At 38.1% G+C, this 13,547-nt stretch overlaps 3 protein-coding genes across 4 annotated transcripts in view; 2 read left to right on the forward strand and 1 right to left on the reverse strand.

Annotated features, from left to right (window-relative positions):
- Positions 1-2,932: 2,932 nt before the first annotated feature.
- Positions 2,933-5,360, forward strand: zgc:101765 (uncharacterized protein LOC450036 homolog). Its single transcript, XM_051898701.1, has 2 exons — positions 2,933-3,275; positions 3,398-5,360. The coding sequence occupies exon 2, from the start codon at positions 3,436-3,438 to the stop codon at positions 4,300-4,302; it is 867 nt and encodes a 288-aa protein (XP_051754661.1). The 5' UTR covers positions 2,933-3,275; positions 3,398-3,435; the 3' UTR covers positions 4,303-5,360.
- A 243-nt stretch (positions 5,361-5,603) lies between these two features.
- On the reverse strand, positions 5,604-8,311 carry badb (BCL2 associated agonist of cell death b). The gene is made up of 4 exons (XM_051898702.1): positions 8,176-8,311; positions 7,304-7,445; positions 6,821-7,005; positions 5,604-6,441 (listed from the first exon to the last, which is right to left on the reverse strand). Exons 2-4 carry the CDS (start codon positions 7,434-7,436, stop codon positions 6,328-6,330), a joined length of 432 nt encoding a protein of 143 aa, XP_051754662.1. The 5' UTR covers positions 7,437-7,445; positions 8,176-8,311; the 3' UTR covers positions 5,604-6,327.
- Positions 8,312-10,087: 1,776 nt separating this feature from the next.
- The window catches only part of exoc6b (exocyst complex component 6B), a 111,789-nt gene continuing 108,329 nt past the window's right edge, over positions 10,088-13,547 (forward strand). For both annotated transcript variants that reach the window (XM_051898696.1, XM_051898697.1), the window contains exon 1: positions 10,088-10,251. In XM_051898696.1, coding sequence (XP_051754656.1) covers positions 10,163-10,251 — 89 coding nt within the window. In that variant the 5' untranslated portion in view covers positions 10,088-10,162. The remainder of the gene's footprint in view (positions 10,252-13,547) is intronic.

The raw sequence follows: 13,547 nt of genomic DNA on the forward strand, positions 1-13,547 counted from the left end.
TAAAAGTACATGTCAAGTTCTGTTCTCCGCTGGCTTATTGATTTGTGCATCTCTTCCTACGCGGAGGAATTGGATGAGGTGGGATGTTATTTTAACAGCTAAATTATTATGTTCTGCCAGCTGATTGAGTGACAGCTTCATTGAGATGGCGCCCCATGCTCAAGTTCCTATGCTCTACTGTTTCATAACTACTGCATCTGACTCAACACCTCATCACTCGGGTCAACAATCTTATCAGCTTATCAGCCATCACCGAAAACAAAGTGGAAAATCCCACAAATGTCTGTCTGTCTGAGAGCAAGGTCCCATGAAAGGTAGCTTACTTATAAACACCATCCTATAATTGTATGCTATAAATGATTGGCATCTATTTACTGTATGTGAGTCATGAGCTAAAGTTGATCCTGTTCTGCCATTTTATTACTCATTATTATTTTACTTCCATTTATGTCCTATTGTGACAATATGCATCCAGCAAGGACTTTGACTTTGATATAAGCCAACATGTGTTGTAATCAAAATAATTAAATACACTACGAGAGAAAGACAGATTTGAATATGTGAAGGACAAGACTTGACAATGATCACTACATACAGCATACAAAAAGCAGCAAACTTACTGAAAGTACTGAGAGTTTTCTGTGGTTAGTTTATTCTGCTTGTGTTGGCTCATAGTGCCCTCTTCTGGATGATCCATTGCAGTGGTTTGGACTGTCCTCATTGGCTCACTAGCACACCATGGATTTTTCGACTTCTGAGGGCATTTACATTTATTTTTGTCAGTTTGTGACAGTTTTAAGGATATGAATCAAGAACAAGCACCATGACAAGAAATTATGTATAGAATTTTTTATGTTCATTTAAGAAATTAAACTCAAAATAAGTTCAACAGGTCAATAGAACTTAAGAAAGGAATATTTAATAAGAGACACTCACCGGTGTGTTCCAGGAATTGGTATTTGTCACTGATAAACAAGAGTAGACAAAGTTAATTCAGAGCATACGTCATATTAAAGTGGTCAGGTAGTGTGCTGAGATCGAGAAGCCTCCCACCTGCGCATCGAAAGGCTGGTTCACGATACTCCACATACAGTGTAATAAGGAAGGGGTACGGGGACAGTTTTACACCCTTCTTCATGAACCTCATTTTGGACACTTGTTCCCATTTACTTTTATCTGTAAGTGTTGTATGTTGTCAAGGGAATTAATGGTTCATTATTTGTATAAATTACACTTTTAGTTTAACTGACCCTGAACGCAGTTCAGTTTTTTATTAAAATTACAAATATTTAAAAAAGAGCCTCCTGTTGGTTGAGCTCTTTCAAATCTTTAAAGGGGTAGTTCACCCCAAAATGAAAATTCTGTCATCATTTACATTTAATCATTTTAGCAGACGCTTCTATCCAAAGAAATTACAAATAAGGAGAACAATAGAAGCAATCAAACCAACAATAGGGCAACAATATGCAAGTGTTGTGACTAGTCGCAGTTAGTCTAGCACAGTACACATTGCAAGGTGTTTTTTTTTTAAATAGATATATAGAATAGTAAGTGTTTGTATTAATGGGTCAAGTGTTGACGAAAAAGATGCATCTTCAGCTGTTTTTTGAAAATGGCTAAAGACTCAGCTGCTCAGGTTAAGTTAGTCAGGTCATTCCACCAGCAGGGAACAGTCAAGGTAAAGGTCCATGAAAGTGATTTTGTGCCTCTTTAGGATGGCACCACAAGGCACCATTCACTTGCAGAACGCAAGCTTCTAGAAGGCACATAAGTCTAAAGTAGTGAGTTTAAGTATGGGGGTGCAGAGGCAGTGGTGGTTCTGTAAGCAAACTGTATTGTATGTACTCTTGTTTAACTTGTATGACCTTCTTTGTTCTGTGGAACACACACAAATAAGGTCTATTAAAAAATATGTCAATGTTTTTGTATCGATACATTGAAAGTCAAAGGTAGCCAAAACTGTTTGGTTACTTACATTCTTTAAAATATCTTGACATATCTAAGACAGTTATACAGGTTTGGATTGACATAAGGGTGAGTAAATGATGACAGAAGTTTCATTTTTGAGTTATCTATCCCTTTACAGTTATATTTAGAAAAGCATACATGGAAAAATGACGAAATTCTGGGTTGTGAAGGGGTGAAGACCATCCAGGTTTGCAAGTACTGCACGCACAGCATTCTGTGAAGCGAAGCAAATCACATTAAGAATCTTCCCAAAGTTTATGAATCCAATTTGAATCCAAAATTATAATCTTGATCTTAAAAAACCTCCAGCTCCTCAGTGACTAGCATCCCATCCAGCATGTCCTCCTCATCAATGCTGTGAAAGGCAATATCCAAGTCAGATATTTCTACAGAAATTATCTTTTTCTGTCTAATATCAAGTGTAAAGGTATATTCAAAATAATATTGCATACTTTATATTAAACATATAAAATAAGCTTGCATGTTCTTGCCTGCTCATTTCTCCTCGTCTTATCTTGAATTTGAAGACTTGTTTTCCAGCCTGAAAAAATCTGGTCTCAGGTATAGGAAAGGAAAAGGCCTGGATTGACATAGTTACTTCATCTGATGAGGATGAACAGAATCTTCACTTGAAAAAAGAAACAAGATACACACAAAAAAGTGTGGTATAGCCTATTTTATAAATGCAATATTTTATGTTTATAGTTTATGTTCATAAATGTATAGTTTACACAAATCCAGCTTACTCAAAAACCTCCAGCTAGCACAAATTATCAATCAAAGAGTTTCTCTAATTTATAAAGCCACTTTAGAAACGTTTAGCTTTTTTAAAATTTACTAAATGGAAATTACATGGTTAATAAACACCCAGAGACAAAAGTATAATTACCGTAACCCCTCAAGTATTCGGCGCCAAATAAGACGTTGAGAATTACTAAACTGAATAGCGCGGGCCCGTCGAGTTGTCAGCGTCCAGCCCCCAGGTCACGACAACAAACTCTGATTGGTCAAACGCCTCATCCAGTGAGGCGCGAATCAGCTGCTATCTCTATGGTGACGAGGGTTCCCCAGAAATTTGTTCCGCCCCTTTATTGTCACATGGTCAGTTAGGTTGAGCGAGGTTGTAAACTATGGCTGTAAAACAGCAGCTGACGAAGATAAGACTGTAGCAGAAAATTTATCTCCTACATGTTACAGGTACTACATAGATAAATTAGCATTGTTATTTACATGGAACAGATCATTGGACCTTGACCGTGTTTAAGTCACTGGCGACTGTGTCTTTTCGTTTTCAGAAAACCTTCTGGGTGAGTTTATGTCTCTGTATTATTATCGTTTTATCTTCACAGTGCACTTCTACAATCTATTATTTTTAATCTCTAGATTTAATCTAATGGCTGTTTCATTACTTAATCTTTATTCACTACAGTTTTCATAGCCTCCAAATCAAAACTTCCACCTTTCATAATGACTGACCCTCAGCCATCTGTGCTTCTCAACACTGGGACTCGGATGCCTCTATTGGGACTGGGCACTTTCCGTTTGCAGGGTCAAGAGGACACTTACAATGCTGTGGACGCTGCTTTGACAGCTGGTTACCGTGCCTTTGACACTGCTGCAGTGTACCGTAATGAGGCACATGTAGGTCACGCCCTCCGTAGCCTGCTGCCCAAGCATGGCCTCTCACGAGAAGATGTTTTCATTACAAGTAAACTAGGTCCCAAAGACCAGGGCTCCAAAGCCAGGGATGGTTGCCTGAGAAGCCTGGAGCAGTTGGGATTGGGCTACATTGACCTGTATCTTATTCATTGGCCAGGTACGCAGGGGCTGCAAGTGGGCGATAAACGAAACCCTGAAAACCGTGCTGAAAGCTGGACAGTTTTGGAGGAGTTCTACTCAAAAGGAACATTTCGGGCCATTGGGGTGTCTAATTACACAGTAGCACACATGCAGGAGCTGCTGAAGAGCTGTAAAGTGCCCCCGGCAGTTCTTCAGGTAGAGTTCCACCCAAAGCTGGTCCAAAAGGACCTGAGGGCACTTTGTAAGGAAAGAGGGGTGTGTTTTCAGGCATACTCATCTCTTGGAACAGGGCTTCTGCTATCAGACCACGTGGTTCTGGATTTAGCTAAAGAGTATGGAAGGACACCAGCCCAAGTGTTGCTGAAGTGGGCTGTACAACAGAACATTCCAGTACTGCCAAAATCATGTCAGCCAGACCGTGTGGAGGAGAATGGGCGTCTGTTTGACTTTGAGATAAGCGAGAAGGATATGGAAAGGCTCTCTGCTCTTGATAGTGGGGAGAAGTTCTGCTGGGATCCAACACAAGTGTCTTAAAGGGTCAATTTACCCAAAAATGTAATTTCAGTCATTAATTACTCACCCTTGTGTCGTTCCAAACCCGTAAGACCTTCGTTCATCTTCAGAACACAAATTAAGTTATTTTTGATGAAATCCGAGAGCTTTCTGACCTCCCTATATACAACAATGTCAAAACCAATTTCAAGGCCCAGAAATGTAGTAAAGACATCGTTAAAATAGTCCACGTGACTACAGTGGTTCAACCTCAATGTCATGAAGCTACGAGAATATTTTTTGTGTGCAAAAACAAAAGAAAAATAACTTTATTCAACAATTTCTTCTCTTCCCTGTCAGTCTCCTACGCTGTTCACGTTGTATACAGTACAGCGCTTCCGGGTTCCATGTCAGAACGCTGACTCATTATTGGCCGACTCTGTACATGTGAGCAGCACGACGCATGCGTGTGCTGTTGACGCATGAGCCAGCCAATAATCAGTCGGCGTTCTAAGGTAGAACCCGGAAGCGCTGCACTGTTTACGTGAACAGCGTAGAAGACTGACAGGGAAGAGAAGAAATTGTTACATAAAGTTGTTATTTTTGTTTTGTTTTTGCGCACAAAAAGTATTCTCGTCGCTTCATAACATTAAGGTAGTCACGTGGACTATTTTAACAATGTCTTTGCTCTGGGCCTTGAAAGGTGCAATGATGTTGCTGCCTATGTGTGGTTCAGAAACCTCTCGGATTTCATCAAAAATATCTTAATTTGTGCTCTGAAAATGGACGAAGGTCTTACGGGTGTGGAACGACATGAGGGTGAGTAATTAATGACAAATGTCATTTTTGTGTGAACTAACCCTTTAATGAACGAAATTTTAACAAAGACAACTCATTGACAAAAACCTCAATGGAGTTTCAATGACTAAATAAAATTCCAAGGTTGTTCAGATGTACAATTTTACACCCCACAGCATAACCTACAGTTCTTTTTATTTCATGCTTAGTTTGCTACTGCATCTTTTGTTTGACAATTCAAAATGTAATTGTGAAAGAGATGTTCTGATGCAAACAATATATTAAACCAGACTTGGAAACAATTAAGGCAAGTTGCAATAGAGACTATTTAGTTGGCAAACTCTGTAGTGCTGTGAGGAATGTTTTTTTAAGCTGTATGTCCAGGTTCAACAATTTCTGGTGCACCTCAGAACAAATGAGTAAAACATGACTAATGCACAAGTAAACAAAGACATTTTGATACACAGTGCCAAATACTATTAACATGAAGAACAGTACTTACGTTTTACACTTTAGTGCGAAGTAAGAGCAACCTGTACTGAAAGTGGTTTATTAGGGTTTTTATTAGGCTATACTTGTTACAAACAACAAAATAACAAAGAAATAAAATGTTTTTAACTAATTAAAAAAGTTACAAGGCATTGACAATTTGTCTTTTTCAAGTAATACCAGTAATGATGCTGTCCTCTGTTCTTGCTCTCATGGGTATTTTGACCCATTCTTGTTTTTTGGACTCTTGCTCTTAATGGTATTGTTGGTTGTAGATTCCAAGAGATTTTTATGACTCAGAGATAGCAATAAAGCAGAAGGGCTCTTCTAAGTGACCAAAGTGCCTTTACAGTAAAAACAGATTTTGTACAGCTGTCTAAAAATATTGTTAATAATTCCTTCATTTGATGTGCTTTTGTTAAAAGGCATTTCATCTGAACCTAAAAAAGCGATATGGCAGAGCGACAGAAAGTGTGTTTAGAACAAGCTGATATCCAGCTCACATTCACGTTCATGGAATTTACTGCATAATATTCCCAGAGCTTAAGAAAAGTCAAAAGAGAAGAAGATTCTCCATTTTTGCCGTCTTTGTGGAATAGCACAAAGTGAGATACAGTTCATGCTTTTCAACAGTCAAGGGTTCCAGTGCAGTTCATGAAATGGGTCCAGTCAGTGGAATTGATCCTTCTCTTCAAAGCAGTGCATCCTTTTCTTCTGCCACCAATTGTTATGTACAGTAGTCCTCTTTTCTATCCTCTTCCATCATTCATTCACCGTCAATCACTCTGCAGGGCGCGACTCAGCATCAGACTCTTTGTGACTCCAAAGGAAGGCCAACCAGCTGGGTGATTGCTGCATCTGACGTGCTGTTCCTGCGCTCTTCACCCTCTTCATCTGTACGAGATTTAAGAAAAACATTTTAATTATTTGTTTTATGGTTAATTATAGGTTAAACATACTTTTAGTTTACCTTGCACGTTCACTATTCTTAATGCCAATTCACACCGCACAGACAAACACCAACAAACAAACTGGCTGTTGGATTTATAATTTTATGAAAAATAACTCATGTTTACACTGCCCCAACAAATGCTGTTTGAACGTGTTCAGTCAGGTGAAAACAAACTCCAATGGTTAACACACTGATCCAACAAAACCCAACAAACGTGTTTGTCTGTGCACTGTGAATTGGCCTTTAATGGAACTAGGGTATATTTCTCAGATAGTTCAAACCCTCCTCCGCTCCTATTATGCCAAATAATTATTTTCTTACCCCTTTATCAAGGAGGATGTCAAACTCATCGCTCATTCTCCTTAGCTGTCGGCCATATTTCTTAGCAGCCCACAAAGCAGGAGGAGCAGAGCGAGATCTAGGCCTGAAATCGCCTTCATCTGCTGCCCCGGCCTCCAGCAGATCCTCATTCATCGAGAGATTTCTCTGCCTCCCCAGTTGCTCGCCTACAATGACATGTGATATTGAATGATCCTTGCCTGATCAGATCAGACCTCTCATTGGAATTCAAGTATTTCTTCATGTAAAACAAATTTGGTTCATTGTCATCTTTAAAAGTTAAAACCAATGCCAACACAGAGATTATTCAGAGAAAAAATAGTTTGAGATTCACACAGATTCAAGTTTGAGCAGTGCGTCACATTCTTGGCATTCGTCTCGTAAACGTGCAGTGATGTGTATCCAGGATACAGCAGAAATGTCGTGTGTTAATAGCTTTCCCACAGGCCCTTGTGACTGACTTACCTTTCAGGCTATCAGGCACAGTGCGGAGCTGCTTCCCCTGCGGCAATCCACTGTTATGTTCTGTCTGGTCGGGGTCCTCACGGTCTTCCGATGTCTCTGACTCATTGTCAGAGATACTGAACATTTGTGCCATGATTAAACTCTAAGTTAAAGAAAAAAGTTGGTTTTCATTTATGTACATGTCTAAGTTTGCTGTTTTAGTAAATGGCGTCATTGGCTACTGTACTAACTTTATTTGTCTCGAAGCCATGACTGTATGTGCTATTCCACATTATGAATTAGCTTATGCTCAAACAGATCAAATAAGAGCAGATGAGGAATCAGCTCTCACTGATTAAGATGAGGCAAACAGTGCAATACTTCATGGTTAATACAAGCAACACTGTTGCGCAGCATCTCACTCTTGAGACACCAACAAGAACGGTGTTTTGGTCTGAACTCAGACAGACTTTCCCGCCGCGATCGTTTATAGTGTAAACTGACACAACCACATTTCTCAGAGCTGACTTCAGAGAACTAACCTGCTTTATCTTACATCTGACCGACAATAAACATAACAATAAACCGCAGTATTCCCAATACCAATCTTTAAAATGCTTCGCAAACAGCTTATCGTGTTTGTCGAGTTTCTTACCATTATAATTATTACATTTTTAGGTGAGATTATAATTTCACGCGTTTAATTATAAAAACGGGAATCAACGGGAAACTTCTGTTTACAACTTTGAGGCTCAGTGCCACCCAAACCCTTAAAATAATGTTAAACCGTCCAAGTTATTAACTTTTTAAAGTTTCCGTCCTGCTTTGTAGTAGTTTCAGCATAGCTTCTTGCATTATTTAATTATTAATATTTCAACTATAGAGTTTCTTACCGATTTCTAGCGTCTGTCGGCGTTTAACGTACAATCTTCCGGGTGATCTTGGTCTCTGGTGTTTGGACAGGCTCTGTTTGGGCTTCTACGTCTCTCCCGACATTCAGCCGTACCGTGCTGTGCGGAATAGAAGCGCAACAGGATTTCACTAACATAGTGCGGGACACTGAACACTAAACAATGTACTCAAAAATGAATAAATGACAAATCAAGGAAGAAATGCATAAAAATAAACAAATACATAAAAGTAAACACAGGTATTGATGTTGCTTTTAATCAAAAAGTTAAGGTATAGATAAATAAATAGGAATTATGTTTAAAATCATGTGCCCTTACATGAGATGAAGACTTTAGTCATCATTAGTCTAATAAAAAAAAAAGAAAAAAAAGAAGAAGCAGTACATGGCTATTTAAAAAATAAAGGAATACATGGACATGAAATACTGATGAGTTGTTTTATAATTTATTTCTTTATTTTGTTTCCCAGATGAGTGGTCATAGGGTGTTGCTATGGACAACATCATTCAACAAAATCATTATTCATAAATGAATGACCAAAAATATTTGATTTATGTAATAATGATAAAAACATTTGCTTTTACTATAATGGCTATGATAATGCAATAAGTAGCCTACATTTTTTAATCTTTACATTTTGTATGCCCTGAATTATTACCATGTCATGTTTAATAACTATTAATTTCCATCAAAGGGTTAGTTCACCCAAAAATGAAATTTCTGTCATTAAGTAGGCTACTCATCCTCATGTCGTCCCAAACCCGTAAGACCTTTATTCATCTTCGGAACAAAAATTAAGATGTTTTTGATGAAATCCGAGGGTTTCTGAACCACACATAGGCAGCAACTTCTTTGCACCTTTGAGGAAAGGTAGTAAAGACATGTTAAAATAGTCGACGTGACTACAGTGGTTTAACCATAATGTTATGAAGCAACGAGAATTTTTTTTGTGTGTGCAGAAACAAAACAAAAATAAGGACTTTATGTAACAATTTGAACTGTTGTCATATGCAGTTGACTTAGTGAACACAGTTTAGCACTTCCGTGTTTACGTCCGAACGCCGACTCATTATTGGCCGGCTCCTGCGTCAGCATTACACGCATGCGTCGAGCTGCTCACGTGTGCAGCATAGACCAATACTGAGTCGGCGTTTGGATGTAAACATGGAAGCCTGCGCTGTACGGCAACTGTGTTAGGAGAATGACAGAGAAGAGATGAAATTGCTGAATAAAGTTGTTATTTTGATTTTGTTTTTGTACAGGAAAAGTATTCTCGTCACTTCATAACATTAAGGTTGAACCACTTGATTATTTTAACAAAGTCTTTACTACTTTTCTGGACCTTGAATGACGGTAATTACATTGCTTTGATTGATTGATTTATTTAATCAAAAATATCTTAATTTGTGTTCCAAAGATGAACAAAGGTCTTACCGGTTTGGAACGACATGAAGGTGAGTAATTAATGACAGAAATTTCATTTTTGGGAGAACTAACTCTTTAATGACAGAAATTTCATGTTTGGGTGAACTAACCCTTTAACACCATACTGGTTTGTTTGGTATATGAGGCACTAGATGTCGCTATCTTGCAATACAGTTTTTAGTTGATGTTACAGAATTGTAATAACTACCATAAAAACTCTCTTATAGTATAATATATTCATACATTAATATAAAACATTTTTAAAATTAAATTTATAGCTTTATTTTTCTTTAACTGTTAAAAGCATAAAGGTTTATTATTGATAATTAAAAAAAAAAAACACTTTTTAAATTTAATGTCTCCTTCATATGTCCTTTAAGTAAGTATTACAGATAAATACGATTTTTTTTTTTGTTTACTCAAAAACTTATTTTGCCGTAATTAATAGTTCAACAGTAATACCGGAAGTAAAAGCTCCAGTATTTTCCCCCCTCTCTCACCCTGGGCGCTGTGTTTTCTAGAGCGCGTCGCGAGGATATGGAAGATGGCGAGCGCGGAGACAGCGGCAGAGCACGAGCGAATCCTGCGTGAGATTGAGAGCACAGACACTAACTGCATTGGACCGACGCTCCGGTAAGTCTGCATTAACCGTACAGGAGGCTACCGGGCTCGGGGGTTAATGTGACATTTTGGTTCAAAGGTGCCCGGAGAGCCTGTTCTCCTTGTTCCTTCAACTTCTCACTTTAAAGACTTGCCAGGAAATCTTCCATTCAAGTTGTGAGGCTGGGAAAGTAGGTGCTCAGTAGCGGTTTAGAGAAAGTTTTAGTTAGTATTCCTCTCACATGGCTCCCTGCAGGACTCCCGGAGAGAGCAGGCGGATACTGGAGTATAATGAATAATACTCTTTATTTGAAAACAAACCAAAAGAAACGTTTACACTGTGTTCTGTTGTTGCTGTCCATTGTATTTAAGGAAGTAACCCAGGCTTTTAACTTCTCCTCAAAACATTGGCATTTTACTCTTTCTTAAAATGTATTTCTGCGTCACAACTTGATGACACATTTGTTTTGAATGGACATTAATAGTTATGGGTTAAATGAGTTAAAAGTTGCTTATGAAGAACAGATTCAGTCACCAAATGAACATAGTTTGTACTCCACAAGAAATAACTATGTTCATTTGGTGACTGAATCTGTTCTTCATAAGCAACTTTTAATTCATTTCCCCCAACCTTTTAACCAGCTTGAGCTAAATTTACAAACCACAGTTACATACCTTAAGTTAAAGGTCAGCAATTCTCTCTCAGAAGTTGTTGACATTTTAGAAAAGGATGTGTTAAATGAAATCAACAATCCAGTAGTGTTTTAGGTTAGTTGCTTCAGCTTTAATTTATATTTCATTGTGTATATTTATTCTCATTCGGTTATTTTTAACCTTACCTACCAGTATGACATCTGTTATGACTGAACTAAAGCAGTTTATGGTTAAGCTCTGTAGTGAATTATTTTAATGACAGTTAGGCGTAAGATTCACAATATCCTGAGCAAGTACACAGAATGTAGAGAGCATAATGTGCACAGTAAATTTAAGGGTGCTTTTTCCACTTGCTTGCCTCATAGTTAACCTGCATGTCAACTATGTTGATAGGATACAAGTACCAATCACTAATTGAATCCATTTCCTGTTACTTGGTGGCCAGTTTGTGTTGTTTAGATAGTGGAACTGTGTGATGCTAATTTTGGTGCTAGCAGGGCGGTGTGGTGCCATTGGTAATGGCTTCATATTCTCACACTCTCTGGTGGGACTTTGATTTACAGAATATTGTGACATTGCAAGCACAGCCTGGCTTCCCTTAATATGTTTAATTATAATATTGAACCTCATTGTGTGTGATTGTATATCATTGTATATGGTTCTTTTACACGAGTCCCACAAGACAAGACAGTTCGAGATCTTGTGATCTCTCTTGTAAAAGAGATCATTTGATCGCAATAGGACTTCCTGGTAAAATTAAGTTAAAAAAAATAATCGGTTGTTAATTGGATGAAAACGGATCTGAATGCGAGCTTGCAGTCGCTTGTAAGAAAAAGGATGCGTTTAAGTGAACTAAATTCACCATCAGAGAGAAGTCTGTTGTTTCACCTATGTTATGATTTTGATTAAACATTACAAGCTGAAAAGAAGATGATGAAACCATGCATGGTTGAATCGTTCACAATAAGATATATTTACAAAATAGATAGGGTGAATTTTCATATCATGCTGACTCTATGATCCAATCCAATGGCAAAAACAAACACTGTCTTTGCTGGATATTTCATATTGCTAGGAAATGTTCAGTCATGGAAGAATCCAAAGAAATTTGTTTTATTTTAAAGAATTTTTTAAAAGAAAATTAAGACCCATTATAGTTATTGGAAATCCAAGGTTTTTCTATCCAGGATCAGGATCATCTTACTTTTGTGCTAGTTTTTCACAGCAAAATCGGATTGGATAACCCAGATCCAGATACACACTTTTTCCGATTACCAAATCGGGATTACCAGTGCTCTAAATGGGATCACATATCACAGCTACTAGTTATGTAAAGAACAACAGTTAGAATAGTCAATGTGGAGTCACTTTAAGTGTTTTTATTTGAAGAGAAAGAAAACGGCACAAAAACGATGCAAACGTCCCCTTTCATTTGTAAATTCCTTTAATTTGGTAATGGAAAAAATATGAGATGGGGAAAAAAAATTTTAGACAAAAAAAAAAAACATTTGTGAGAGAATGCAAAAACATTGAAAGAATATAGCTGCAAGCAGCAATTATCGGGGTTAAAGCGCTTTTAAGGCCTTTAAGCGCATGTGTAAAAAGGTATTATGTTTCATTTAGCAAGCCTGTAACCATCTCAATCATAGATAGAAAAGACCATTTACAGCCAATACAGGCAATTTACTTTGGAAATACATGGTTTTTAAAGCTTTTTAACAGTTATAGTCCCAGCTATGGACGATCTCCATAAAAGTATGCATGCTTCTTTAGAATCATGTGCCGCTTGTGCTCACGTAATGATGCGAAATTTTGAGTCTTTGTTTAGGAATGATAGGCTTTTGGGTAGACTTTGGCCATGCCTGTTTTTTTTAAATGACCCTGCCATAGCTATCCAAAAAGCTGAATTTTTTTTGACAAGTATTGACCTAGAGAGTCCCAAGAATTCTGCCACAGTGGTTTTATGGAGGTTGAGCCAAAAACCTGGGACTAGCTCGCCAAAGTTGGTTTTTGAAATAATCTCCAATATTTAATAAATGAGTCTGTGGACAGTGGCGGTCCTAGAGGCAAAGTTGCTCAGAATGTGGGGTTCTGCCATGTGGTATGAATGTCGTGGGCGTGCGCAAAAAAAAAACATGTGATACACAATCCTTTACCCACGTGAAAAACATGAAGGCGACCCTCGGTGGCCCAGCGAGTTTCATTCCGATCCACCTCCGGTAACCTTGTCTGATAGCTGTTCAAATGTTAGTGGCCGATGGCGGACATGTTTTTTAAACAGTTGTGGCACCTCGGACAAAGACACTGCATGCCGATTATCAAGTCATTCGGACTAACGGTGAAGTAGTTATAGCTGTTTTCATGTTTTTTTGCTGTTATAGCACCACTAAGTGGCCAGTCGCCATGACCTTTTTCACGCGAAAATAGAATAAGCTCTTACATAGGTGTGCTGAGTTTGGTGAAAATATCTCATTCCGTTTACGAGTTATAGCCATTTAAAGTAAAAGTGGCTCCACCCACTTCGAACGTTTTGGCTGCCTTAGGGACCGTGAATCGGAATTTCAACTTTTTTTTTGATAACTATTATTGACAATCAGACTCCAGAGAATCTCGCTGCACTGGTTTGGTTCAGAAACCTAGGACTAGTTCGCAAAAGTAGGTTTTTCAAAAAATCC

Source organism: Ctenopharyngodon idella, chromosome 7 (genome assembly GCF_019924925.1).
Source record: "Ctenopharyngodon idella isolate HZGC_01 chromosome 7, HZGC01, whole genome shotgun sequence".
NCBI classification, from domain to species: Eukaryota; Metazoa; Chordata; class Actinopteri; order Cypriniformes; family Xenocyprididae; genus Ctenopharyngodon; species Ctenopharyngodon idella.